Source organism: Quercus lobata, chromosome 3 (assembly GCF_001633185.2).
Source record: "Quercus lobata isolate SW786 chromosome 3, ValleyOak3.0 Primary Assembly, whole genome shotgun sequence".
NCBI lineage: Eukaryota > Viridiplantae > Streptophyta > Magnoliopsida > Fagales > Fagaceae > Quercus > Quercus lobata.
In genome coordinates, this window is record NC_044906.1 from 30,198,689 (window position 1) to 30,222,879 (window position 24,191).

General features: G+C 34.9%; 4 protein-coding genes across 4 annotated transcripts; 3 read left to right on the forward strand and 1 right to left on the reverse strand.

The window, feature by feature from the left end:
- Positions 1-10,091: 10,091 nt before the first annotated feature.
- Positions 10,092-10,858, reverse strand: LOC115980713. Its single transcript, XM_031102935.1, has 2 exons — positions 10,758-10,858; positions 10,092-10,571 (listed from the first exon to the last, which is right to left on the reverse strand). The coding sequence occupies exons 1-2, from the start codon at positions 10,851-10,853 to the stop codon at positions 10,092-10,094; spliced, it is 576 nt and encodes a 191-aa protein (XP_030958795.1). The 5' UTR covers positions 10,854-10,858.
- Positions 10,859-18,039: 7,181 nt separating this feature from the next.
- On the forward strand, positions 18,040-19,469 carry LOC115981463. Its single transcript, XM_031103613.1, has 3 exons — positions 18,040-18,209; positions 18,506-18,721; positions 19,306-19,469. Exons 1-3 carry the CDS (start codon positions 18,043-18,045, stop codon positions 19,334-19,336), a joined length of 414 nt encoding a protein of 137 aa, XP_030959473.1. The 5' UTR covers positions 18,040-18,042; the 3' UTR covers positions 19,337-19,469.
- A 152-nt stretch (positions 19,470-19,621) lies between these two features.
- On the forward strand, positions 19,622-21,457 carry LOC115981461 (DNA topoisomerase 2-like). Its single transcript, XM_031103611.1, has 4 exons — positions 19,622-19,770; positions 19,862-20,050; positions 20,131-20,292; positions 20,678-21,457. Exons 2-4 carry the CDS (start codon positions 19,906-19,908, stop codon positions 21,358-21,360), a joined length of 990 nt encoding a protein of 329 aa, XP_030959471.1. The 5' UTR covers positions 19,622-19,770; positions 19,862-19,905; the 3' UTR covers positions 21,361-21,457.
- A 484-nt stretch (positions 21,458-21,941) lies between these two features.
- Positions 21,942-23,800, forward strand: LOC115981464 (phototropin-2-like). The gene is made up of 4 exons (XM_031103615.1): positions 21,942-22,080; positions 22,466-22,515; positions 22,938-23,044; positions 23,643-23,800. The coding sequence occupies exons 1-4, from the start codon at positions 22,052-22,054 to the stop codon at positions 23,772-23,774; spliced, it is 318 nt and encodes a 105-aa protein (XP_030959475.1). The 5' UTR covers positions 21,942-22,051; the 3' UTR covers positions 23,775-23,800.
- Positions 23,801-24,191: the final 391 nt, after the last annotated feature.

Consider the following 24,191-nt stretch of genomic DNA (forward strand, 5'->3'; position numbering starts at 1 on the left):
GTCTGAGTGTTATATATAGGGCTTAGAAATCGAGTCTTAGAGACTCGATTTCCATGTAAATGTCATGCGGCAGTTCTGCCACATCAGAGTTGGTCCAAGCTACAAACCGAGCCTCAAAGACTCAATTTTGAAGACCAAAATCGAGTCTTTAAGACTCGAGATGCTATAAACAAAATATGTTTCTAAACAGCGCCTACTAACTAGATAGTTACGATTTTAAGGCCAGTTGGCCATTTTGGCCCTAAATTAATCATGCATAGTTCTCGTGGGATATTTTAATGAATTAATATCGAATGGGGGAAAAATGGTTAGTAAGCCCATTTTACCTAATATTAGATATTAAGACTGTGTTTGTTTTAGTGTAAAATATTTGTCGGGTGTAAAATATTTTCAGGTGAAAATATTTTGAGGAAATAAAAATATTTTCAAGTGTTTGGTTGCATTTCAAAAAATGTTTTGAAAAATATTTTCTGGTGTTTGATTGTATTCTTGAAAATACCATAGAAAACACATTTTCTATTTGTTGCTCACATTTTCTTAACTGCCAAACAAATATATAATATCATTCCTCAATACAGAAACACAAAAGAAACAAAATCCAGAAAAAAAAAATTCATAAAATCCGGTCAAATTGAGAGAAGAAGGAAGAGAGAAAGGTGACTGGGTTCGATCTAGAGGCAAGATTGTGCGGCAGAGACGAAGGCGAGATTGAGCGGCGTTGGAGTCGATCTTTGCTTGATCAGCGCGGTGCTGCGATCAATGAGACCGGTGGAATGTGGGTCGTCGGACTAGAGCTCAATCTGTTCTTGCTCACCGTCTCTCTCTCTCTCTCTCTCTCTCTCTCTCTCTGCGCGTCTGAGCTCAGTCTGGAAATGGTTTAAAGTGAAAATAGAAATGCAAAATAATTTATGGGTCAAAGCCTTCTTTTTACGGTCAACTGAAATGCAAATCCGGAAAATTCTATTTTCCATGCGTAACTAAACACACGATTTTACGGAAAATGATTTCCTGAAATGGTTTGAAGCTAAAACAAACGCAGCCTAAGATATTGTTTGAATGAATTTTATATTTTGGGTTTTTAGTGGACCAAAATTTCCTTGATGTGTTTTTGTCTTTTTTTTTTTCTAAAAATAATAATAATAATAATAATAAATTACTTGATGTGGCTTAGAAATTACTTTCCAGTTTTAATATGTCCACCTACCTCTTTCTCAAAAAATATATATATATATATATATATATATATATATATATCCCACTTACCTAGAAAGTAAAAACCATTTGAAATCAAAATTATTTTCTTAATAGTATTAGTGCAAGTGCAACACCAATTTGGTTCTCATTCCAATATTTTCTAATCTACTACATTTTACCAAAAGCTGAATATAGCACTAGAATTTTTAATGATGTCTGGGTGATTTTGGGCTCGTTTGATAAGAAATTTTTAGTAATATTGTTTGTATTTTTTGAAAATACGTGTGATGAAAAAGTGTGTAAAAATACGTGTAATGTTATTTAAATACTGAAAACTGTTATTTAAATAACAGTAGCAAATGCCCCTTGTCACAACTGTTTAGTTTAGGTTGGGTATTATACTAAAACTAAGACCCAAAAGTGGGTTGTGAATAATTTGGTTTGGGATTTTGAGCTTGAAGGAGGTTGTAGTGAATCTAGTGATTCTAAATCTCTTGTTTAATTAAGTGTTAGCAATTGAGATGTTTGGTTTTGTTTGGATGGCAAGAGAATAAAATTATATTCCTCTTTATTTTTTTCGTTTTTTTAAGGACTTTTTAGCTTTTTGATTTTTTAATGTTTTTTTAATTGACTTTACATTACTTGTTTGGCCTGACATCATTTTTATTGTAAACTAGTCACAGACCCGCGCGTTGCGCGTGATTATTTTTTATGGTGATCTCATTATTATTATTATTATTATTTTGTAATTTGAACTAATTTAATGAAAAGTAATGCATTTCATAATCATATTTATCACAAAATAATTTTTTTATTATTGTAGAATTGTTTTATTTAAAATTTGAAACCTTAATTCTACCATAGTTGGTTGACTAATTTTTACATCTCTAAGTCAATTAAACACGTTTTGCATGCTACATGTAAACCTTCTTTTCCATAAGGGTTGAAATAATGTGCGCAATATTTTTTTTTTCTATGGAAGTTAAAAAGAATAAAATTCACCTTGTCTTGATGTTTTCTAAAAATTAAATTTGGAGATTCTCTTTCAATAATTGTGAAAATTCCAAGTAATAATTCAGAAGGTAATACATGTTATATGTTCATGCTTTGATTTTGTAATTGTATGATTGATTTGGGTTGTAATTTATAAGTTAAATATGGTGGTGTATATCCAAAAGGGTCTAACTTTGTTGTTTAGGATATTGAATATAGTGTTGTGTGTGATTTATAGAGTAGCGACGGTTGTAGTAATTAAAAATTGGTATTTCATTGCTTTTTAAGTTAATAAAAACCTTACATCTACTTTTTTTTTTTTTCAAAAAACCTTTACATATTTTTTTAACGTGAATCTTTACATATACCTTAATAAGTAAACCCTATACATTTCATTTTCTTAGATGCATAAAAAAAAGACATCTATTCCATAATAATAGTGGCTAATTAGTTTTTTCATGTTCTCATTTATAACGTTTCTTACTATTATCATATTTTACTGGCTGTTGATTTTCATAATAGAGGCATTAAATGAGAGTTAAATTCTTCGAACCTTTCATTAGATTTTAAAAGTCATGGTGTGTGAAGAATATAAGCATTTAAGGACTTTTTTATATATTTTATTATTTATAAATAATGTTAAATGAAATGTCAAAAAAAAAGATTTTGAAAATTTTCATCTTTATTTCTTATATATTTCTATTATTACTGAAGAACGTTTTCCTTTTAGTTTTGATAATAAATATGATTTTCTAGATTAGAGTTTGATTAGTTTCAAGTTTAAATTTTGTATGATTTTATTTAATTGTTGATTATATGGTTTAATTAAGTGAATTTAACGATTTATTTATTTGCATTGTAAAGTTTATAATAAAATTCGTAGGGTCATCTTTAATTAATTTTTTACTCCTTTAGCCGTCGGTCTCTTTGTTTTCCAATTAACGGTTACTAATTAATTTATTTAATTGACATTTGATTTCTTTTACTAATCTCTTTCTCTCCCTCTTTGTTAACATCCTATTGTTTTCCCAAATTTGATGATAATTCTAATGTACTAAATATGCATATTGTAACGTTTATTTTTATTTTTATTTTACTCCATTTTGCTGCCATGAAGTTAGTACATCCATAACTATTAGTTTATTATTTTATGATATGTTTGGTTTGATATTATTATTATTATTATTATTATAAATTTAGTGTTTCTAAAATAGCATGTGTTTTGTATTCTCTTTTTCTATTAATGCATTGTAACTTTTTATGGGAATACTTTATAAGAAATTGTTTATTCTTTTTTTTTTTTTTAATTGAGTGTTTCTAAATTGATATTTGTTTTGTATTTCATTTTTCCATTGGTGCATTGTAACATTTCATGGGAAGACTTTATAAGAACAATTTCTATTTATTGAATAAAATATTATACGTTTAATTTTTAAAAAAATGAGACAAAATATAAATAATTATGATAAGGAGGATGTTGCTAAATTTAAATGTTGAATAAAATAAGATGAGAATAAAATAATAAAAATGAAATGTATAGCAATAAACACCATATTATTTTAGTTATGCTATGTAATAAAATAATATTATATTTTTATATACTATCTTTATAATGCAATAATATAACATTTAACAACCAATGAGAATAAAAAAGATAACAACATAAAATATAAAACTAAATCATATCAAGCTGGATTACCTGTCAATTCCAATTTTAGCAAACTAACTGACTTCTAGTAGTCTAAAACTGATTTCTGCGATGCATTTGGTGGAGCTTTCAATACTGCATTAGTATGTTTTGATGGTCAACCTGTTACACTAAAATTAAAAAATATATATATATGTATATATATATATACCAAAAATTGAAGGAAACTATATATATATATATATATATATAGAGAGAGAGAGAGAGAGGGGCTTTTGTGGGTGGAAAAATAGAAATTATGCATGGAATAAGAGGGAGAATGACAATTTTATAGCATGAGGATAAGAATAAGAAGAGTCAAAAATAAAGGAAGATAAAAAGATAGAATAATATTAATATTGAGAGTAGTGGGGATATGAAAAGTTGAAATGGAATGAGAAAGGTTGAAGAAAGTTAAGGTAGAGAGTAGTGGGGATATGAAGTAGTGAGGATATGAAAAGTTAAAATGGAATTGAAAATTTAATAATAAATAAGAATAATTAAAAATAAGATAAATTAAATATGATATTTTGATTGTAATATAATAGAGTTTTTAATTCACTTTAAATGTTAAAAAATTGTATAAAAAAATTGGAAAAAAATTGATAATGACATGGCTGCTGACGTGGCTCAATGGAAGCGTAGCAACATTAAATGCTACGCTTCAGCTTTTAGTAATATATTGATTGATTGATTAGTGTTTCTAAAATAGCATGTGTTTTGTATTCTCTTTTTCTATTAATGCATTGTAACTTTTTATGAGAATACTTTATAAGAAAATTGTTTATTCTTATTTTAATTCTTTTTTAAATTAAGTGTTTCTAAATTGATATTTGTTTTGTATTTCATTTTTCCATTGATGCATTGTAACATTTCATGAGAAGACTTTATAAGAACAATTTTTATTTATTGAATAAAATATTATACGTTTAATTTTAAAAAAAATGAGACAAAATATAAATAATTATGATATGGAGGATGTTGCTAAATTTAAATGTTGAATAAAATAAGATGAGAATAAAATAATAAAAATGAAATGTATAGCAATAAACACCATTTATATATAATATTATATTTTTATATACTATCTTTATAATGCAATAATATAACATTTAACAACCAATGTGAATAAAAAAGATAACAACATAAAATATAAAACTAAATCGTATCAAGCTGGATTACCTGTCAATTCCAATTTTAGCAAACTAACTGACTTCTAGTAGTCTAAAACTGATTTCTGCGATGCATTTGGTGGAGCTTTCAATACTGCATCAGTATGTTTTGATGGTCAACCTGTTACACTAAAATTTAAAAAATATATATATATATATATATATATATAAATACCAGAGAGAGAGAGAGAAATATATATATATATATAGAGAGAGAGAGAGAGAGAGGGGGGGCTTTTATGTGTGGAAAAATAGAAATTATGCATGGAATAAGAGGGAGAATGACAATTTTATAGTATGAGGATAAGAATAAGAAGAGTCAAAAATAAAGGAAGATAAAAAGATAGAATAATATTAATATTGAGAGTAGTGGGGATATGAAAAGTTGAAATGGAATGAGAAAGGTTGAAGAAAGTTAAGTGTAGAGAGTAGATGGGGATAGTGAAAATGTTAAAATGGAATTGAAAATTTAATAATAAATAAGAATAATTAAAAATAAGATAAATTAAATATGATATTTTGATTGTAATATAATAGAGTTTTTAATTCACTTTAAATGTTAAAAAATTGTATAAAAAAATTGGAAAAAATTGATAATGACATGGCTGCTGACGTGGCTCAATGGAAGCGTAGCAACATTAAATCCTACGCCTCAACTGAGTAATATATAGATTTTCTAGAATGTTTGACGTGATATGATTGGATTGTTCATCCAGCATACCATAACGGCTTAGGTGTACTAAGGACGGCTTGTGGACAGAAGTTCCATTTCCGAATCAAAAAATGGTAACATTTTTTTACTCATCAAAAATACAAAAATAACATTACCCAAATCCGTCCAACCAAACAGACCATTAGATCCTCGTCCAATTTCACTCTCAATCAATAATAGACAGGCGTAATCTGTTATGACGCAGAAATTAAAGGTTGTCTCGGATTAGGCCTTAGGCCTCGGGCCAATGGGCTGTTGACTAGGGGCCCTCGTCAATGGGCCGGGCCGGGCCAGCCTGACCCGTTTTTACTTGGCCCATGGGTCTAATGGGCTGGGCTTAATGGGCTGTTGACTAGTCAATGGGCTGGGTCGGGCCGGGTTGGAAGGAAAAACCCTAACCCATGGCCCTACCCATGGGCAATGCCCATTTGGGCTTTAGCGGGCTGGGCTAGTGAGGTGGGTTTAATGGGCTATCCATGGGCATTTTTAACAGGTCTTCAATGGGGTTATAAAAATTTAACCAAAAAAATTATAATTATATATTATTACAAACTATCAAATTGAACAATTAAATCTACTAAAAAGATTTTATTAAAAAAAATACTAAGACATACCTCTTAAAAAGGTACTAAAATAAGATTAATTAACTTTTATTGATAAGAATAAATAAGTACATTGAATTAAATATCAACTCTTAAAGGAAATATTTGAAGAATAAAATATCAATTCTTAAAGGAAATATATGAAGAATCAAATATCAACTCATTAAGAAAAGAATTTCTTCCAACCAACGATAAGCTTTTATTTTTTTAAGGAATTTCTTCTATAATTGTAACTTGTAAGGAAAGAATTGGAATTTATCAAAGGAAAGAATGACTTTCTTTCCAGAGGCACAGAGGTAAGGCAACAGTCATCTTAGTAACTTTGTTTTAAAAATCAAAGTTACTAGACTAATACCAAAATATATATTTATTATGCATATTGTATCACAATCATTCCAAGTATTTAGTGGTTAGGTGTGTGGTTTTAAAGTTTTTATAATGTCTAAAGTTCAATCCCTCACCCACCCAACTCCCGAATTATTTTGTTATAAATTTTGGGCAATGAGTCAGGCTAACGGGTCGAGCTACTGGGCTGGGCTAATGGGCCGGCCCACCGGGCGCCCATGGGTAAAGAAACCAACCCATAGCCTGTCTCATTGGGCTACTGGGCTGCCCACGGGGTTCAATATTACCGGGCTGGGCTGCCCATTAGCCTGGTGGGCTAGCGGGTTATTGGGCCAGCCCATGGGTCATGGGCTATTTGATGACCCTTATCTCGGATGGGCCACCTTCACGTGGGTGAGTAAAGAGTAACGCACTATTTTGTACTCCAGTCACTCCACTGTCTCAAAAGCGGAATCAGTACCAAACTTTCAATACTCAAAAAAATAAAAAACAAAACAAACAAAAGGACCGCACCAAACTTTCAATCACTAATGTTAGTACAGGCGTACAGCTGTTTAGTGCACGCGGAGATTAAAGGTTGTCTCGGATGGCCCACCTTCACATGTGCCGGTGAGTAAAGAGTAACACACTATTGTACTCCAGTCACGCCACTATCTCAAAAGCGGAATCAGTACCAAACTATCAATACTCAAAAAAAACAAAACAAACAAAAGCACCGTAAATTTGAATGATTTTTATATTTTGGGTTTTTAGTGAATCAAAATTTTTTTGACGTGTTTTTGTCTTTTCCTCTTAAAAAATATAATAAATGATAATAAAAAATTGAGAAAACATTAAGTCTGGAGCTGGCGTTAAACCAATGTTTTACACCAGCCAATAACATTAGGCCACGTGGACTTTTTAAAATTAAACCCCTCTCCAAACAGCCAAAACTCATGCCATTCACGAACGAAATGGGAAAATAGGTATAATTTCCCAACTATCTAGTTAATAGGTCCGGTTTTAAAAGAAATTGGGTTAGTAACATCTCAAGTTTATGACAGTCGATTTTGGGGTATGTAAATCGACTCTCACAGAGTCGGTTTTGATGGTCGGTGACATCTGATGTGGCGTTATTACCAGGTGGCAGCCACCTGAAAATCGATTATCAGAGACTCGATTTCCATGTACCATTGACGTGGACCCACGTGGAAGCCACCTGGAAACCGAGTCTATGAAAGTCGATTTCTAATAGCATATTTTTGAATTTAACGCTCTCTCTTTCAGTCACCCAGCCACTCACTCTCCCTCATCAGTCAAACGCCTCTCTGTCTTAGCAAACCCACACTCTCACTCACCCTCTCCTCCTTTCACTCTCTCAGCGTCACCGTCGCTGACGCCGACCCTAACCCAGTCACCCTCTCTTTCAGTCACCCACCCACTCACTCTCCCTCATCAGTCAAACGCCTCTCTGTCTCAGCAAACCCACACTCTTACTCACCCTCTCCTCCTCTCACTCTCTCAGCGTCGCCGTCGCCGACCCCGGCCCCAACCCACTCACCCTCTCCTTCTCTCACTCTCTCAGCGTCACCGTCGCCGACGCCGGCCTCATCCCACTCACCCTCTCAGCCTCACCGACCCAGTCTCAGTCACCCTCTCACTCTCTTGCTCACCTACGCGGTATCTGAAAGAAATAGAAGACAAAAAGGTGAGTCCCTTTATGCATTTTGCAATGTAATCAGTTCGTTTTGTTTGTTTTGTTTTTTTTTTTTTTTTGTATAAGAAGCATTCTTCTTCATTCCCAGATTGTTGCTTCAATTCCTTCCCATTTTTCAAGTATGCCATTTCTCACTTACTTACTTTTTTAGATTCGAATTTTATGTTCGAATTAAGACAAATTTCGAAGACCCATTTTAGATAACATCAATATTTTTTTTTTTTTTTTGGTTTGAGTATATTATTGTGATGAAGGAGGACAAAAAAATGGCATGACATGTGGTGTAGCTTTGAAGGGGATGAATTTGGGTATTTGATTGCAGATAACACAGATGCTTCAGATTCATCTTTGGTAGGTTTTAGAAAGACCATAAGAAATGTAGAATGTACTGTTGTGCAGATAAACACTTAGAAATGAAATAAGACAAATTAATAAGCAAAGCACTTAAAAATCCAAATTTCTCTTTGACAGACCAATATATAAGATGCTGGTGTGTTCGTGTGTGTGCGTGTGTCAGAGAGAGAGAGAGATGCATTTGTTTTCTTTTATTTGATGTGGAAGTATAATTCAACATCTCCAATTCTTTTTTCTTTTTCCTGGCCAAAGAAAACAAAACTCTCCAACTTGAAATAGGATTCTTAGAAACTAGACTTGTTTTGGGCACAGTGATAAATGGTAAAATAAAAATAAATGATATTCAGGTAAGACAAACAGCTAGAAATAAGGTTTAGAAGGCAAGGAAAATGAAAGTGCAGATAACACGAAAGGAAAAACTTCAGTTTAGATGGCTGAAATGAAAATTCATCATACAAACCGGTACCAAAACTTAGTGTATACATGGAAGAAAGCTTACATCAGGAAATTTGGCTTCTAGGTAATTATGTCATTGAAATTTGATACACACAAATGAAGATTCTTATGAATATTAATGTGCTTTAAAGAAAATTTTAAAATTGTGGAATTGCTGTGATTTGGACTTGTAAGTAAAGATTCTCAAACGTTCATAGGTACGTTCTTTCTCATATCATTATAAGATTTGCAAGTGATAGGTTAGCTGAACCTTGAATATTGCAATCAAATTATGTAAAAGGAAAATTTTTTTGTACTATAATAACTTGCTTTTGCCAATTTGTGAAACTTGTTCCATGAGCAAACAGAAATGTTTTTACATTTTAGCCAAATAAATAAATAAGCTTGAACAATAGTCTCTAAATCCAATCTGAAGGACTTTTAAGGATTTAACAAAGGATGGGAACTTGAAGATTATTGTGTAGCACTCAATAGACTGGATCATTACAGTCTAAGTTTGATGGGAACTTGAAGACAGCAACTATCTGTTTCACAACTTGGATTCAGTTTATCATTACAGCATGTTATGATTTCCCTTTGTTTTATTCTTGCTGAAGAGTGAAGATTCAATTTTCCTCTTTTATTTCTTTTATCTTACTTCTTTACTATTAGCTTAAAGTAGTAATGATTTCTCTTTGTGAAGAAGTATCTTTTTATCACAAATATTTTTTTTTCTTTGTTAGTAAGGAATACAAAGTAATTGCCACAATGATATGTTACTAATGATTTATATATTAGTCAGCTAACTATTGTAGCCTACAATATGAACTTCTCAGATGTTACTTTAGTGGAAATTACCTGACATTTTTTTTTTTCAATTGTACTATATATTAGTCAGCACTCAAATGACCCCACATTTCTGTGTAACCCAGGATGGGTTAGTGGTCTCAAATACAATCTCAATCTGATTGCATTCACCATTCCAACCAGTAGCAAACCAATCATCACGAGATAGATACAATAGACAAATGTGATCTGCACCTAATTCCATCCGAAAGAAAATTTCAGTGGCACAGTGACTGTGAGGCATATCACCAAGGGCTATCACACGAGCTCTAAGACCAGATGTTTTGCCATGCTCCTCAGCATTAGCAATAATAGGTGAATATGATGCATACAAACAATCTGATTGAGCAAATCCCATCCATCTACTATTACACCAGTTTGGAGGCGGCACTATGCTTACTGAATTCGTCACACTTTGATGTTTTAACCACTGTGGAATTTTAGATCCAGGAATAATTAACTGAAATTCAGTTCCAGATCCACCCTCTTTCCTTTTGGTAGTAGTTTCAAATCCAGGTTTCCGACAAAGGAGTCCCTGTACCAAGAAAAACACATGATATAATACTACACTTAACAATACACTAGAGAGGTCAAGAGGCTTATAGCTCAACTAGTGCTTCTTGGTGTTTCTAATGAAAATGTTTAGGCTTAAAATCCCCCTCCTCAAACTACCAAATTATCAAAACAGAAAAATCAAAACAGAGACAGAGACAGAGAGTACCTGTAGGTAATGGTTCAATAATGTAAATGCCACTTCACCTTTGCTCACATCATACTGACAACCGAAGAGGGAGCGAGGCTGTAACGAAGTGCTCATCTTGAGTAGTGTTGTTGACGATTCTAGGGAATAACAAGCTTTAGCATTTTGAATATTGAATTCTTTTAGATAACTAAACTAAATTATTTTGCATATTGAATTCTTTTTTAAAATTATTTCTCGTATTTTGCATATTGTAATAAATAAAAAATCTAATGCCATATAATTGTCAATAATCAGTTATTCAAATTATTGAACTCTCTCTCTCTCTCTCTCTCTCATATGCACTCTGCTAACCATGCAATACATACACAACAACAAGTTGCTTAATTAAAGCTTTGGGACAGAGATTGTTCCTTTGTGCTCTATTTTTGACCTATTAGATGGATGCAGCTTGAAAGTAATAATTATTTGTATTTTGTGGTTTTGTTAGAGGTTTGTTCAAATAACCTATATAAAAGAAAAAGTTAGATGTAACATCAAATGCATACCTTGTTTCATTATGTATTATTATTGACAATATTTTTTAGGTTGTTTTTGTTTTTGTTTTCAATAATGTCTAGTATGTGCTAATTGCTTATCATTTTTGTGCAGTATGACTGCTGCAAATGCTGGACAGATTAACCATGCGCAGCCTGGCCCCATTGACACGTCAGTGTTGACGTTGCAGCCCAACCATCGATCAGAAGCCATTTGGAATGGGCAGGTAAAACACACCACTAAAGATTTCACTTTTTTTTGTGTGTGGTGAATTTCGTTTTTTGAACCTGGACTTTAGTTTGGTTTTAATTAAATGAATTTAAAATTTAAAATTATTTTTTTTAGTCGAAAATAGGTTATTTGTATTTTAATTAGGGGGATCCTTCTAATATCTATCTCTTTTTTTTTTGGGTTTATAAATCATATTTTTAGGAAGGCTAGTGTTTTTGCCCATAAAATGGAGCCAAATGAGAGATTTAACACTATCTCTTCCTCACTAAATTTTCGTTTTAAATCACAAGATAGAGAAGGGATTAATTCCCTCCCCCTGTGATTTGTTTCTAAGTCTTTTCTTTCTATGAATATTACATGTTTATTTAGAAAAAACGAATGTTTAACATTGATGCCAATAAGAGATTTTATGACCTAAATATTTTTAAAGTGTAATTTTCTTAGTTAGCATCAAGTCATTAACTAGCTTTTAGAAATTAATAATAAATAAATAGAAAAAGATACATAAAAATCATCTTCCAAACTACTTTTTATGCTAAAGCAGCATAGATTGAACTAATACATATTGGGAATTTTGCTAATTTAGTACTTTTGCAATTCAACTGGTAATGCCATGACAAAAATTGATATTTATTGGAATAAGTATTCATAAAAAAAATTTATCAAGATTCAAAAACAATCTTTTTGGTTGAAACTGTGGTCTCATAAACAAGATACTCCGATAATTGATATTTAGCTCACTTTCAATACAAGCCCATCACATGCATAAATATTAGAGACAGGGAAGTACATTCAACCCACCAATCGACCCAATATTTCAAGTTATTTTTTGTGGGTTGAATTAGGTGATGGATTGGGTTGTGTTTGATTTTGTTTTTCGTTTTTTCTATTTTTTTTTAAGCTTGGGTCGGGTTAGGTGCGAGTTGGCAAAATTTTTTTACTGGAGTAACTTGATCTCACCAATATTAAAACTAATTATGTAAATAATACTAAATTATTGAATAATATACTTAAATAATTAAATGAAACCACAATTTTTCTATTTGGTTTGACAAAATGGCCCTATCATGATTGTCCAATCCAAACCTTTCATTGCATTCCTTTTAGAGCTACCAAGGGTTGGAGATTTCTCAATCCTAAGAGATCGGTTGGGTTGAAAAATACCCCAAACCCAACCCATCTCTTATGCAACTCCATAGTTCATTTTTTTTTTATCATATTTTAAAGAAATTCATTTGTTTATAGTATTTACTATTTATTCAGTTATGTGCTAGCAAAATGAAATGTATCTGTCCAAGGAGAGTAATTAGCCACGAAAGTGTGCAAAAACTGCCTTCATACCTGCAAAATGAAATGAAATGTATGGGCTTGGACCTAGTGTAGAGAATGGACCTTTTCACCTCTTCACAATTTGGCCCTGTGGCCTCTCATAGTCCAATCCCAATTATTGTAAATTGAATTTTCTGCTCATCTAGTTGCACCAATTAGATTTTCTTTCTCTTTTTCTTTTTTTCAATTTCAAATGGGGAATATGTAAACTAGAACATATGTAGTCTACCTTCCACAGACCAAAAATCCTTTATCTCCTATCGATTGAAATCAAAATCTCCTTTTATTGAAGGAGAAAAATGTACCATTTTAATAACAAAAACTAATGATTTGCTTTGGGAGAGAAAGCCTAGTCCAGAAATTGATTTAACAATAAACATAACCATGGAATAACATACAACTATTTCAACCAACATGCTCATGAAGCCAACCAACTCACTGTTATTTGATAAGACCTTCATTCTCTAGTGAATAGATATTTAAACAAACAGAAGTATGTTTATAAGTTGTATGTTAATCCATGGTTATGTTAATCCATGGTGGGTGTTATAAATACTATAAACAACTTCTATTGCACTCAACTTGCTGTCATATATTAATCCATGGTTATGTTTTGTGCAGGATCCAGGGTCCCTTAAATGTCGTACCCGTAGTGAAGAGTTCTCTAATCGAGAGCCAATGGTGGACGATCGAGTCAATGACATCATTAAGGCACTTGGTTTGGAGGGACTTCTCAGGACTCCGGGTAGAGAGATTGATCATGGCCTGATAACGGCCTTAGTGGAGCGATGGCGGCCCGAGACTCACACATTCCACATGCCGCATGGTGAGGTCACCATCACATTGCAGGATGTGGAGGTTCTTCTTGAACTTCCTGTTGATGGTGACGCTATAATAGGGAGCACACAAAAAGAATGGGAGAATGTGTGCGATGAGTACCTTGGCTTTCGACCTACCAATGAAGACCATCTGGAACGTACTGGCCAGAGGATTCTCATCAAACGGCTTTTGGAGCAAGTTGCCGATCCACTGCCGCCTAATGTTGAAGACGATGAAGTGCATAGGTACACACGATGCTACATCCTAGCGCTATTGGGAGACACAATCTTCATGGACAAATCCTGTGATAGGGTGCATCTAATGTGGGTGCAACAGTTGGAAGACCTTCGCAACCCACGAAGGTATAGTTGGGGAAGTGCTTGCCTTGCGTGGTTGTACCGAGAGTTATGCAGGGCAAGCGATAAGAAAGCCAGTCAGATTGGTGGGTGTTTATTGTTGGTCCAGTATTGGGCGTGGGCCAGATTCCCCTATTTGTGCCCGGCAGTTGAGCGTGGCCCACCAGTGGGTGCTTATGGTCCTCCAGTGCGTGGTCCACTGTCCCTTAAGTAAGTCTGTACCTTAGTACCTTCATTTACAATATGTGATCATTACCTAAGCTTACAATCATGTAACTTAAAATATAAATTTTTATTTTTATTTAAAAGGGTTGTACGAATCATTTATGTCAACATTTAAAAATGTTAAACAGAGTTTCAATATATATGATTACGTTAATATACTCTAATTTTGTCATTGTCATATGGCTTGTATGTGCTTTGTTTTTATAAGGACTTTTTTTATTCTAGTGATATTATTAATTGAGTAAATTTCTATAAGATTCTATTAGTAGTTATATCTGATTACATTATAGTTTTAATCATAATATTATCTTACTTGGGAAGTTGTAGATATTGATCCCCTGTTCTTGATTGTAGGTGGGTGTGGGTCCCAAACAAGAAAAATAGGCCCGCCCAGGTCTTCAGGGACAGGTATCGGGAGCAAATAACTTTAATGTTGCCAAACCAGGTATGAAAATGCTTTGTTCAACATGTTCAAGAACAAGATATATATTTGCTGAACTTTGAAATAGAAAGATAGTTGCCTAATGTGTTGCATATTTGTTTTTGGGCTGTTGTAGGTGGTGTGGCAGCCGTATGAAGATGAATACGAGAACCTTCCGCCGTGGTGCGTTGCAGGGAGGGCAGTGTGGACGGCAATGGTGCCGCTTGTATGTTTCCATCTAGTAGAGAAACATACACCGGATCGTGTCGTTCGGCAATTTGGGATGATCCAAGAAATTCCCCGCCATGTTAACACGGACCCGGTGCTTCATGCCATTGATTTGAGGGGGAAGGTCGGTGTTGATTGGATGCGGAGACATGCTATGCATATCACGGAGTGGGGTCATCGCCTTCAACGGCGTTGTCAAGCAGTGCTTGGTGATATGCCTCTACAGCACGAGTACTTCGATTGGTTCACAAGGATAACTCGAAGGTTTATCGATATCCCCGGTGCTAGATTCATTCTAATGGTAACTTCTCCATGTGTTCTACATCTTACCGTACTTGTTACTTAGTTTACCACTGTTTAGAGAACTCTTCTTATGTGGTCCAATGTTTGCTTAGCATCAAACCTCCCTTTTAAATTGTTGTCTGCTTAAGATTGCTTATAGACAATCTTGTTGATTTACCTTATAGAGAACTTTGTTCATATACAAATCTAATTTGGGATGCTCTAAGGTCATATCTCGTATTTCAGCCTTTAGAGTTATGGTATACATTCTTCTTTCCATTTTTATTATTTTTAATTTTTTTCCTCATTTGAATTTTTAATTTGCATTTTTGAGAACACGATATCCGCTAACTACATCTTTAATACAAAAGCTAATTTCAATTTAGTCCAATGTAACACTTGGTGTCCCTATAATTTCCAATTATTAGTTGCCGTATCAATTTGGAACCAACCTTTATTATACTATTGATTGGCTTTCTTCATTTTGATATTGCATTATTAATATACTTGGTTTTTCCATGTGCAGATTGAAGGATATGTCTGTATGTTGCGCCGTCACCCAGTGGGCACGGAGGACCACAATGACATTATTAATGTGCTGGAGGCAGTGCATGAGATTGGCCGTGTACGACCTCGGGAACCTGAGGCCCCGAACGAGGAGGCAGCTACTCCTGCAGCAGCGCCTACTCAGAGGCCAAGCACTACTGAGAGCCCAAGCACGAGCACAGCTCTTGCCGGACGTTGCTCTCGTCCGCCTGTTGCTACCCCTCAGGTTGTCCCTACCCTCGATCCCTCTCCATCCACCGCACATCCATCCCTTAGCCCCACCATCCCTTCACCCACCCCACATCCATCCGTTAGCCCCACCATCCCTTCACCCACCTCACATCCATCCCCTACCCCCACCATCCCTTTATCCACTCCACATGAGTCCCCTAGTCCCACCATCCCTCCACCCACCCCACATGCCTGTCCTGGGTCTGACATTCGTCCACCCACCCCACGGTCATTTCCTGAGCTATCACCTATTCCATCATTTGACCTGGGTCTTGATCAAACCCCTCCTGACTTGCAACAGGACCCACCTTCCCACAGTACGTCCATTGGCCCTTCTTCAGCTATCGACCCACCCCATGTTCAGCCTGAGCAGCCTGTTGGGTTAGCTGCAGCGGCAGAAAGTCGGCCAAAACGCATATCTAAGGCACCTCCTTGTGGGACAGGGGGGCACAAACATGGACACAACGCTGGGCCCGAGGCATCTGACGAAGGACATGCAAGACCTCCTCCTTATTATACGAGAAAGCGTAAGGTTCAAAAAAGGTAACTCAAATGATACCTTATTCCTTTAACTGGACATTTCAAGCTGGTGTTGAAAAGTTTATGAAATTATTTTTGTGGCCAAAATGGTTTTAATGTACATTATTGGAACTAGGTGAAAGGTACAGTTGGGACATTAGCTGGAGGTAGATATTCATGTGTTTGTGAATGATACAATTCTTGTTGCTGTTATCTTCGAGGTACATATTCATTTGTTTGTGGTTATCTATGGTTCTCTTGTTATTAATGAAAAGAAGTTTAATTCCCGCTTCCGTGTGCATGCATTAACAAGAACTAACTATCTTGCTTCATGTTCTGTTTCAGCAGCAGCTACAAACTTGTTGCATCAATGATTCTTTGTTGACAATATTCTTCTTGTTTCCTCAGCTCTTCTATTTATTTATAGTTTCTCCATTTCGTAAGGCAAGTGACTATGTTTTGAGGTTTTTTGGTTATTGGCAGTGTATAGAGATTTTCAACTTGTGATGCTAATGGTTAGTGAACTTTGTGCAGGTATTGAAGAAGTTGCTCAAGGATGATGCCATATCCAAAGCAAGGATTAATACTGAGGTTGGTTACTTCATACAATTAAATTTGTAAATGGTTCGTGGGTGTGTTGTTTTCCATGGCATGACTTATTTCTAATAGGTTTCTAATATTTTTTTATTGAAAAGTATTTTCGTCAAAATGGGCTTAAAGCTTCAGGTCGTGGGTTCACGTCATAACCCACGACCTGAGGCATAAATCAATAATTGGGTTCTCAAAGTTACTCACAAGTTCATCTTTTGGAGGTTCATATGGAGGCCTGTTTTCAAGTTCTGCTTCAGCAGCAGCAACATAAAGTTAGCTTTAATTATTCTATGTTTCCGAGATTCTTCTTGCTTCCTCAGGTCTTCCATTTCTTTATATTTTTTCCTAGGGGGTATTAGAAAGAAATATAAAGAAGTGGAACACGTGAGGTTGCAAGAAGAATCTCGGTAACAAAGAATCATTAAAGCTAACTTTATCTTGCTACTGCTGAAGCAGAACTTGAAAACGTGCCTCCATATGAACCTCCGAAAGATGAACTGGTGAGTAACTTTGAGAACCCAATTATTGATGCAATTGATCGGAGTAAGCTGTCAAAACGGCATGGTGCAACTTCTGTGGCTCAGGTAATTAATCTTTATTGCTTGAATTTGTACTTCATGCAGAAGTTGGGCTTATGCTCTGCTTTTTGGTCATTAGCCTTTTCTTGTTAGCCTATCATTAAATTGTAGAAATTCTGGAAGTATGCATAGGATTGCATGATTTATTTATGATTGACAAAGAATATTTAAACTAAGTAGCCTTGTTTGGAGGTAGATTTTTCCCTTGAAAAAGAACGTATAATGACGAGGCCATTTGCCATGTAGCAACAAGGTTGCCCCAGTTCTTTTTAAATAATATAATGTGCCCCATGATAGACAGATTATTTCATTTGTCAAGTTTTCTTCGCCAATTTCATTACCATATTTATTTCACTACATTAACATGTTATTGGCCTTCAAATGTCCGGGTTTGTGGCTGTTGGTTTCTGCCTATGGAGTGGCAGTTTTCTTGTAAGGAGTGCAGTGAAATCTCAGCGCTTGTTTCCTTAGGGAATTTGCAGAGAAAAGATGAACTATGTTCAGCTCATATTGATTTACACACTTTTCTGAAGACTCTGTCAACGCCACCAATTTTTGTTGGGCTGAGCTCTGTTGGAAGGCAAGTTCTTTATGTGAATTTTTTTTGTTCTCAACTTCTTTTAAATGCCTCCATAAAGTTTATTTACCAGAGCTCCTTTGTTAAAATTGTTAGTTGGGTCAAAATATATCATTATCTGATTATAGGAGGTATAGCTTTTAAATTTTTGTTGCTCCTGTTTGAATGGACTAGTTCCATATATATTGATGCATATAGGTCTTGCACTGCCACCATTTTATTACCATAGTACTGATATGTTGATGTTTTCATTAGCCCCATTTACTTTCTTGAACTGAGTTTGCCTTTTTTGTCTGCAGCATGGGCTTTCTAAAAAATCCCCAAGCATTTCTTCATGTACTTCGAACTGTTATAGAGATCACAAGTTATAGATTTATCCTCTTCACAGCTGGCTTTGAAGGTTTAGATGCAGCTGTCCGTATGATTGCTGCAGAAGCATCATCGTGTTCAGGTCAAACACAGCTCAGTGAAGATTGCATCTCTCTCTTTAACAGTCGGCTCTTTTGCTTCACTGGGTATGTTTCCTCAAATATTAGGAAACTTGTTGGAAGAAGATGACTACTGTTAATACAAAGTTATCAGATTCAAAAGATAATTGCAATCTATCAATTTATGCATTTTATTTGATATCAAACACATAACTGGCACACACTATAGTGCCAATGGCTTTTTGGACAAATGGCACTTCCACCTCCCATGATGGGTTGGGAGGTGAAGGTGGAGGTTAATTAAGTTATTAGTATTATATTTATTAGAGTTGATTTTATTTTTTATAATTCAATGATGGGATCTCCCGTCATGTAGAGTTGGATACTTAGACTTCCTTGGTCAAATAGAATTAGGGTTTCCTATGTCAGTCAATATTAGGGTTTAGTCGTCTATATAAGAATAGGGTCACTCAAGAGGGCTTGCTGAAGAAATTTAAACTAACCACTACAATTAGCACAACTACTATGCACCTATTTGACCCAAGAGGCGTGATTAAGAAGTATGACAACCCGGAGCAAAGTATGTGAGAGAATTTGGAGTTCTTTACATTGATTTACCAATATAATTTTCATGATAACACACTTACTGTTTGTGATTTTCCCTCCTGCAGTTCTGGAAGATTTTTTTCATTTAAGACTTGAATTTTATGAGAAAAGAAAGGTGAGCTCACTTATGCTCATAGCAAAAGAGTAGAACTGATACTCAATAATTTCAGCCATTTCTTAGGGAAACAATTATTAATTGCAATTTTTGTATTTTGTGCAGAAATTTCTACTGAACTAACGTGAAATGGAGTTGTTGAAGTTAGAAAACAAGGTTAGGTTTATCCTTGCAGTTGTGAAGGGAGAGATCATTGTAAGTAATAGGAAGAGAGCTGATCTGTTTGTTGAGCTGCAAACGAAAGGAAACTCCAAAGTCCTTTTGGAGTACAGATGTTGATGCGCTGACCATTGAGAAGGTTCAGGAGTTATGCGCTGAAAGGGATAAGGTCAATAAGGAGGTTGATGATTTGAGAAAGGAAACTCCAAAGTCCTTTTGGAGGACAGATGTTGATGCTTTGGAGGGGCAACTCGATGTATGACTGAAAAATTAACAATTCCTTGTGATGATTTGTTTATTTTTGTGTCTTTCTATTTCTTGACTGTTTTTAGTTTTATGTCATTTAGGAGCTAGAGAAAAGTGATGTGAGTCAGAGGAGTTAAGAAAGAAAATGAGAGGCAAAGCAAGGGGTGAAGCTGCTATGAAGTCTGCTAGACAAGCACCCAAGAACCCACGGAAGAACAATAATAAGAAGGGAAATAATGCAGAATCTGTTGCAGAAGCTGTCTCGTCATCTGTGGCTGCAATGGAAATTGGTAAGTGTGAAAAAATATTATGTTTATTATATGTATTAGTTTTTGTTTGATTTTTGGTTTACATCTGCTTCATTTACCAGAGAAAGCTCCTGAGGCAGCAAAACCCAAAGACAGAGCAGGCTCTAGGAAAGCTCCTGCTAAGGTCTGTTTCTGTTCCTATGTTCTATTTTTCCTTGGAAAGGATGAGCTTAAAGAACGACTTGCTGCCTATAACCTCGATGCATCTCCTGATCAATCAGCCGGTAAATGCTATATTATTATATTTCATTAGACTATTTATTATGATCTTTACACAACTCAGCTGTAATGTAAGAAAAATTACAGTGGATGATATGGGGATATTGTTTGCAAACCAGTTAATATATGATCTTGTGTGAGAAATTGTGTTTCTATTATTCTTCTTCATAAAATCAAGTATAAGAGAACAAAATACTGTAATGTACATAGATAAAAATTTTCCATGTTACAAGCACCAACTAAAATTTCCACTTGAGATTCAGCAGAACTAATAATTAGTTTCTTGTGAATTTTTCCATGATCTTTTACCGTGATCATTGGGAATGTGTTGGAGTGTTTTTTCTGTAAGTATTTGTGAGGTAAATCTCTCTTTGTCTTTATGCCTGACAGCCATGGAGACTGAAGTGCCCAAAGTACCGGCCAAGAAGAAAGAACCTAGCAAAAGGGCTGCTGCTGCACAGAAGAAGAAGGCCTTGGCAACTGTTTCGGAGATATCTGATCATGATGACGATCATTATAATGATATTAATGAAATTGATGATGATGATGATGAAGATAGTGAGATAGAAGTTGTAGCTACTCCAGAAGCCAGGAAAAAGGGCGGGGGAAAACTGGCTGCAAATGCTAAGGCAGTTAAGGCCCCTGCAGCGGCAAAGAAGAGAGGTGCAGCCAATAAGCAGCAGCCTCAGACATTGGGCCAGAAGCTTTTAACTGACATGTTAAAGCCTGCTGAAAATTCCGGGATTTCACCAGAGAAGAAACTGAGAAAGATGAGGGCATCTCCATTCAACAAGAAAAGTGGTTCTGTGTTGGGAAGGGTTGGTAAGGTAAATGAAGTGACTGAAAATGAAGAAAATTCGGGTTCTGCTTCTACTTCTGCCAGTACTGAAGAAACTATTGAAGTTGCACCACCAAGAGCAAGACCTCAAAGGGTGAACCATGCGCAGACAAGGTATGTGTTGAGTGACTCTGAAAGTGAACATGCCACTGAGGATTCTGAATTTGATGAAGTGACTGATGAAAGTGAAAACAAGAAAACAAAAACAAAAAACAAAAATAGCATCACCTCATAAGAAAGCACATTCAGGCAATTTTTTATGCCCAGTTGTGCTTTTGCTTGCTAAGCTTAACTTCTTTTTGTGCTTTCAGAAAGAGTATGACAGAATATGATCCGCGTCTTGTGGCTCCAACCTGCTTGTACCTGGCATCAAAAGCAGAAGAAAGCACAGTGCAGGCCAGGCTTCTTGTATTTTACCTTAAAAAATTATGTAATTACTTGATACTAGACTGATTGTATGAATTTCCGCTAAATTCAATTGTTGTCATTCTACATTAGTGTGTGAAGTGCTTACAACATACCTTTCTTGTTTTACAGATGCTGATGAAAAGTATGACTCAATTAACTTGGTAAGCGTCTAGAAGTATGTGGCAAGAAATACAGAAAAGGAGGGGCAGGGGGGGGGGGGGGGGGGTGGCGCGGTGGTTGTGCTAGCTTTACTACAGGATTATTTCAGTTTCTTGCTTGAGAATAAAACACTTGGTATGACTTCTGTATATCCTTCTCTTTTATCTAAGTTAATCTATTAGTGGAGTAGCCTTTAATTCGATGCCATTTGGGATTCTCGTTGTTGGTTAATAGTACTGATTTGTAATACATTTGAGTATACTGATGTCTCTTTATCTCCTCAGACTTCTACACACGTTTGTTTGATAACAGACTTTTGCCCTGGAGGAGAATTGTTTGCCTTGCTTGACAAGCAGCCAATGAAACTTTTTAAAGAGGAATCTGCAAGGTACTCATTGGTTGTGTTTGTAACATATTTTAGTGCCAAAGCAACATGTTGCCTTACCGTTCTTAGAAGTTACAATATAGAAGACCAGATTTTATCTAGTTGAAACTATTTGATTGTCCCAGAATTCTACTATTATTGAAGTGGAGATAGAGTTTATCATTCAGTTGGTGCAACTAGAATGTTATGATTTCAGATATTCCTTGTACACTGTCTCCAACACTGGGTTAATCATTGTTAGACTGGTCATGTAAAGAACAGATTAATTATGGGTTTCTCTTCATTTCTAATTAAAGTACTGAAACATCTTATTCTCATCCTGATAAGTGTATACCTGTTATATATCAAACCTTTTATCATTTCAATGCTAACTTCTATTCATCTCTAGGTTCTATGCAGCAGAAGTTGTCATTGGCTTGGAGTATCTCCATTGTTTAGGTATTTAGATCGTATGAGAATCTCTAGTATCTTTCCTCTGGTTTTATGGTATCAATTAGTTTTTCATTTTTTGTTTTTTTCATTAACTTGTATAATGGATTGGAGGAAATCACAGGGAACTTATATATGTGAGTGCTTCCTAGGAAAATGGAAACCATTGCTTTTTTCTTTTTTTTGGCTAAACCGGAAACCATTGCTTAAGATGTCATAAAATTACGAGTCCTTAATTCCTTTTTTTTTATATATATAAATCTTGCATGACTTTATCATACCAGTATCATAGATTGTTGCTGCTTCATCACTTTAGTTTATTCATGTTTAGTTTGGCACCTAAGTCTAGCAGAGATAGGCTGTTAAGATGGAGAAAAATGGACCTTCTGTTTGTGTGCTTATAATTTGTCTTTTCCAATGCCTTTGTACAGGAATAATTTATCGTGACCTGAAGCCTGAAAATATCTTGCTCCAGAAGGATGGGCATGCCATGCTAACTGACTTTGATTTATCATTTATGACATCATGTGAACCACAAGTATGTTACATTTTTCCTGTCAGAAGACTTTGTGCTTCAATTTTCACAGACATGTACCTGTGATTCTTGCCTTTCCTAGTATAGGTTTATGGTCTTCACTGAATCAACAAAGTCACCTTAAGTTGACAACCAAAAAAGAAGACAAAAATTAAAACAGAGATGAAAAAAATCCACCTAGTCAAAGAGTTATAGTTCACAGGAGAGCAGTCCACTGCCCTTTTCTTGTCAAAGGAAATGATCATGCAAAGAAAATCAAACCCGTCTTCCAGTTGACTATTCAACTGGCTGCATTATTGAATCCAAGAAATATTCCTGTCTCTTATATATTTATTAAATGGTGGTAGTCTGTGGTTCATGTCCACCTTAGTGCAAGGCTTGATTCTATCAGCTCATCATTTTATGTTGTCGCTATATTATCAGTTCTATAGTCCTTTCATTCTTGCACCAAAATGTTGGGAAAATTTCTCTTCTGAAGCAATTAGAATATTTCTTGTACCTTGAAATGTTGGGAATCCGAATGACATGATCTTCAGGTTCTGCTTGATAATTACTAGGTTCTGAAAATGTGAACTACTGACCATGCTACTACTTACTGCAGATTATAAAGCATCCCCTACCCAGTAATAGGAGGAGATCCAGGAGTCAACCACCACCAACATTTTTTGCAGAACCTGTCACACAGTCGAACTCTTTTGTTGGAACTGAAGAATATATTGCTCCTGTATGGTGAATCTTTAGTCATGCTAAGTTTTAATTCACTTCATGCTACTTCTTGTACTTTGTTTGGTATACCAAATGAAAAAAAGTTTTGGTTTCTATCAGATTCTAGAATTTTTAGGAAATTCTTCACCAAATTTTATGGAATGTTTAAGATGTGTTAAACATGTATTGTTCTGTGTATCATTAGAAATATTTTTGACAAGTAAACTTTTATGTCCTGGACATCCATTTACTTCATATTATTTTGAATGCAACAATTGGCAAGGAAGTTGCTTTCCTGCAAATCCTTGGGTCTGGAACATTATGCACATCCTTGTTCTGCTTCATGTTCTTTTGTGTTCAACAAATTTGCAAAGGAAATTGCTTTCCTGAAATTCCTTGGTCTGCCATGTCCTGCATGTCCGTGTTCTGCTTCATGTTCTTTTAT

What these genes read in the sequence shown, in the direction of transcription:
- LOC115981463 (XM_031103613.1), top strand. Translation starts at nt 18,043, where the DNA reads ATGGAGTGGCAGTTTTCTTGTAAGGAGTGCAGTGAAATCTCAGCGCTT. An exon ending in GGGCTGAGCTCTGTTGGAAG is followed by an intron (nt 18,210 to 18,505) that starts GCAAGTTCTTTA and finishes TTTTGTCTGCAG; the next exon opens with CATGGGCTTTCTAAAAAATC. An exon ending in CGGCTCTTTTGCTTCACTGG is followed by an intron (nt 18,722 to 19,305) that starts GTATGTTTCCTC and finishes TCCCTCCTGCAG; the next exon opens with TTCTGGAAGATTTTTTTCAT.
- LOC115981464 (XM_031103615.1), top strand. Translation starts at nt 22,052, where the DNA reads ATGAAACTTTTTAAAGAGGAATCTGCAAG. An exon ending in TTTAAAGAGGAATCTGCAAG is followed by an intron (nt 22,081 to 22,465) that starts GTACTCATTGGT and finishes ATTCATCTCTAG; the next exon opens with GTTCTATGCAGCAGAAGTTG. An exon ending in GGAGTATCTCCATTGTTTAG is followed by an intron (nt 22,516 to 22,937) that starts GTATTTAGATCG and finishes GCCTTTGTACAG; the next exon opens with GAATAATTTATCGTGACCTG.
- LOC115981461 (XM_031103611.1), top strand. Translation starts at nt 19,906, where the DNA reads ATGAGAGGCAAAGCAAGGGGTGAAGCTGCTATGAAGTCTGCTAGACAA. An exon ending in TGTGGCTGCAATGGAAATTG is followed by an intron (nt 20,051 to 20,130) that starts GTAAGTGTGAAA and finishes TTCATTTACCAG; the next exon opens with AGAAAGCTCCTGAGGCAGCA. An exon ending in ATCTCCTGATCAATCAGCCG is followed by an intron (nt 20,293 to 20,677) that starts GTAAATGCTATA and finishes TATGCCTGACAG; the next exon opens with CCATGGAGACTGAAGTGCCC.
- LOC115980713 (XM_031102935.1), bottom strand. Translation starts at nt 10,853, where the DNA reads ATGAGCACTTCGTTACAGCCTCGCTCCCTCTTCGGTTGTCAGTATGAT. An exon ending in TATTGAACCATTACCTACAG is followed by an intron (nt 10,572 to 10,757) that starts GTACTCTCTGTC and finishes TTCTTGGTACAG; the next exon opens with GGACTCCTTTGTCGGAAACC.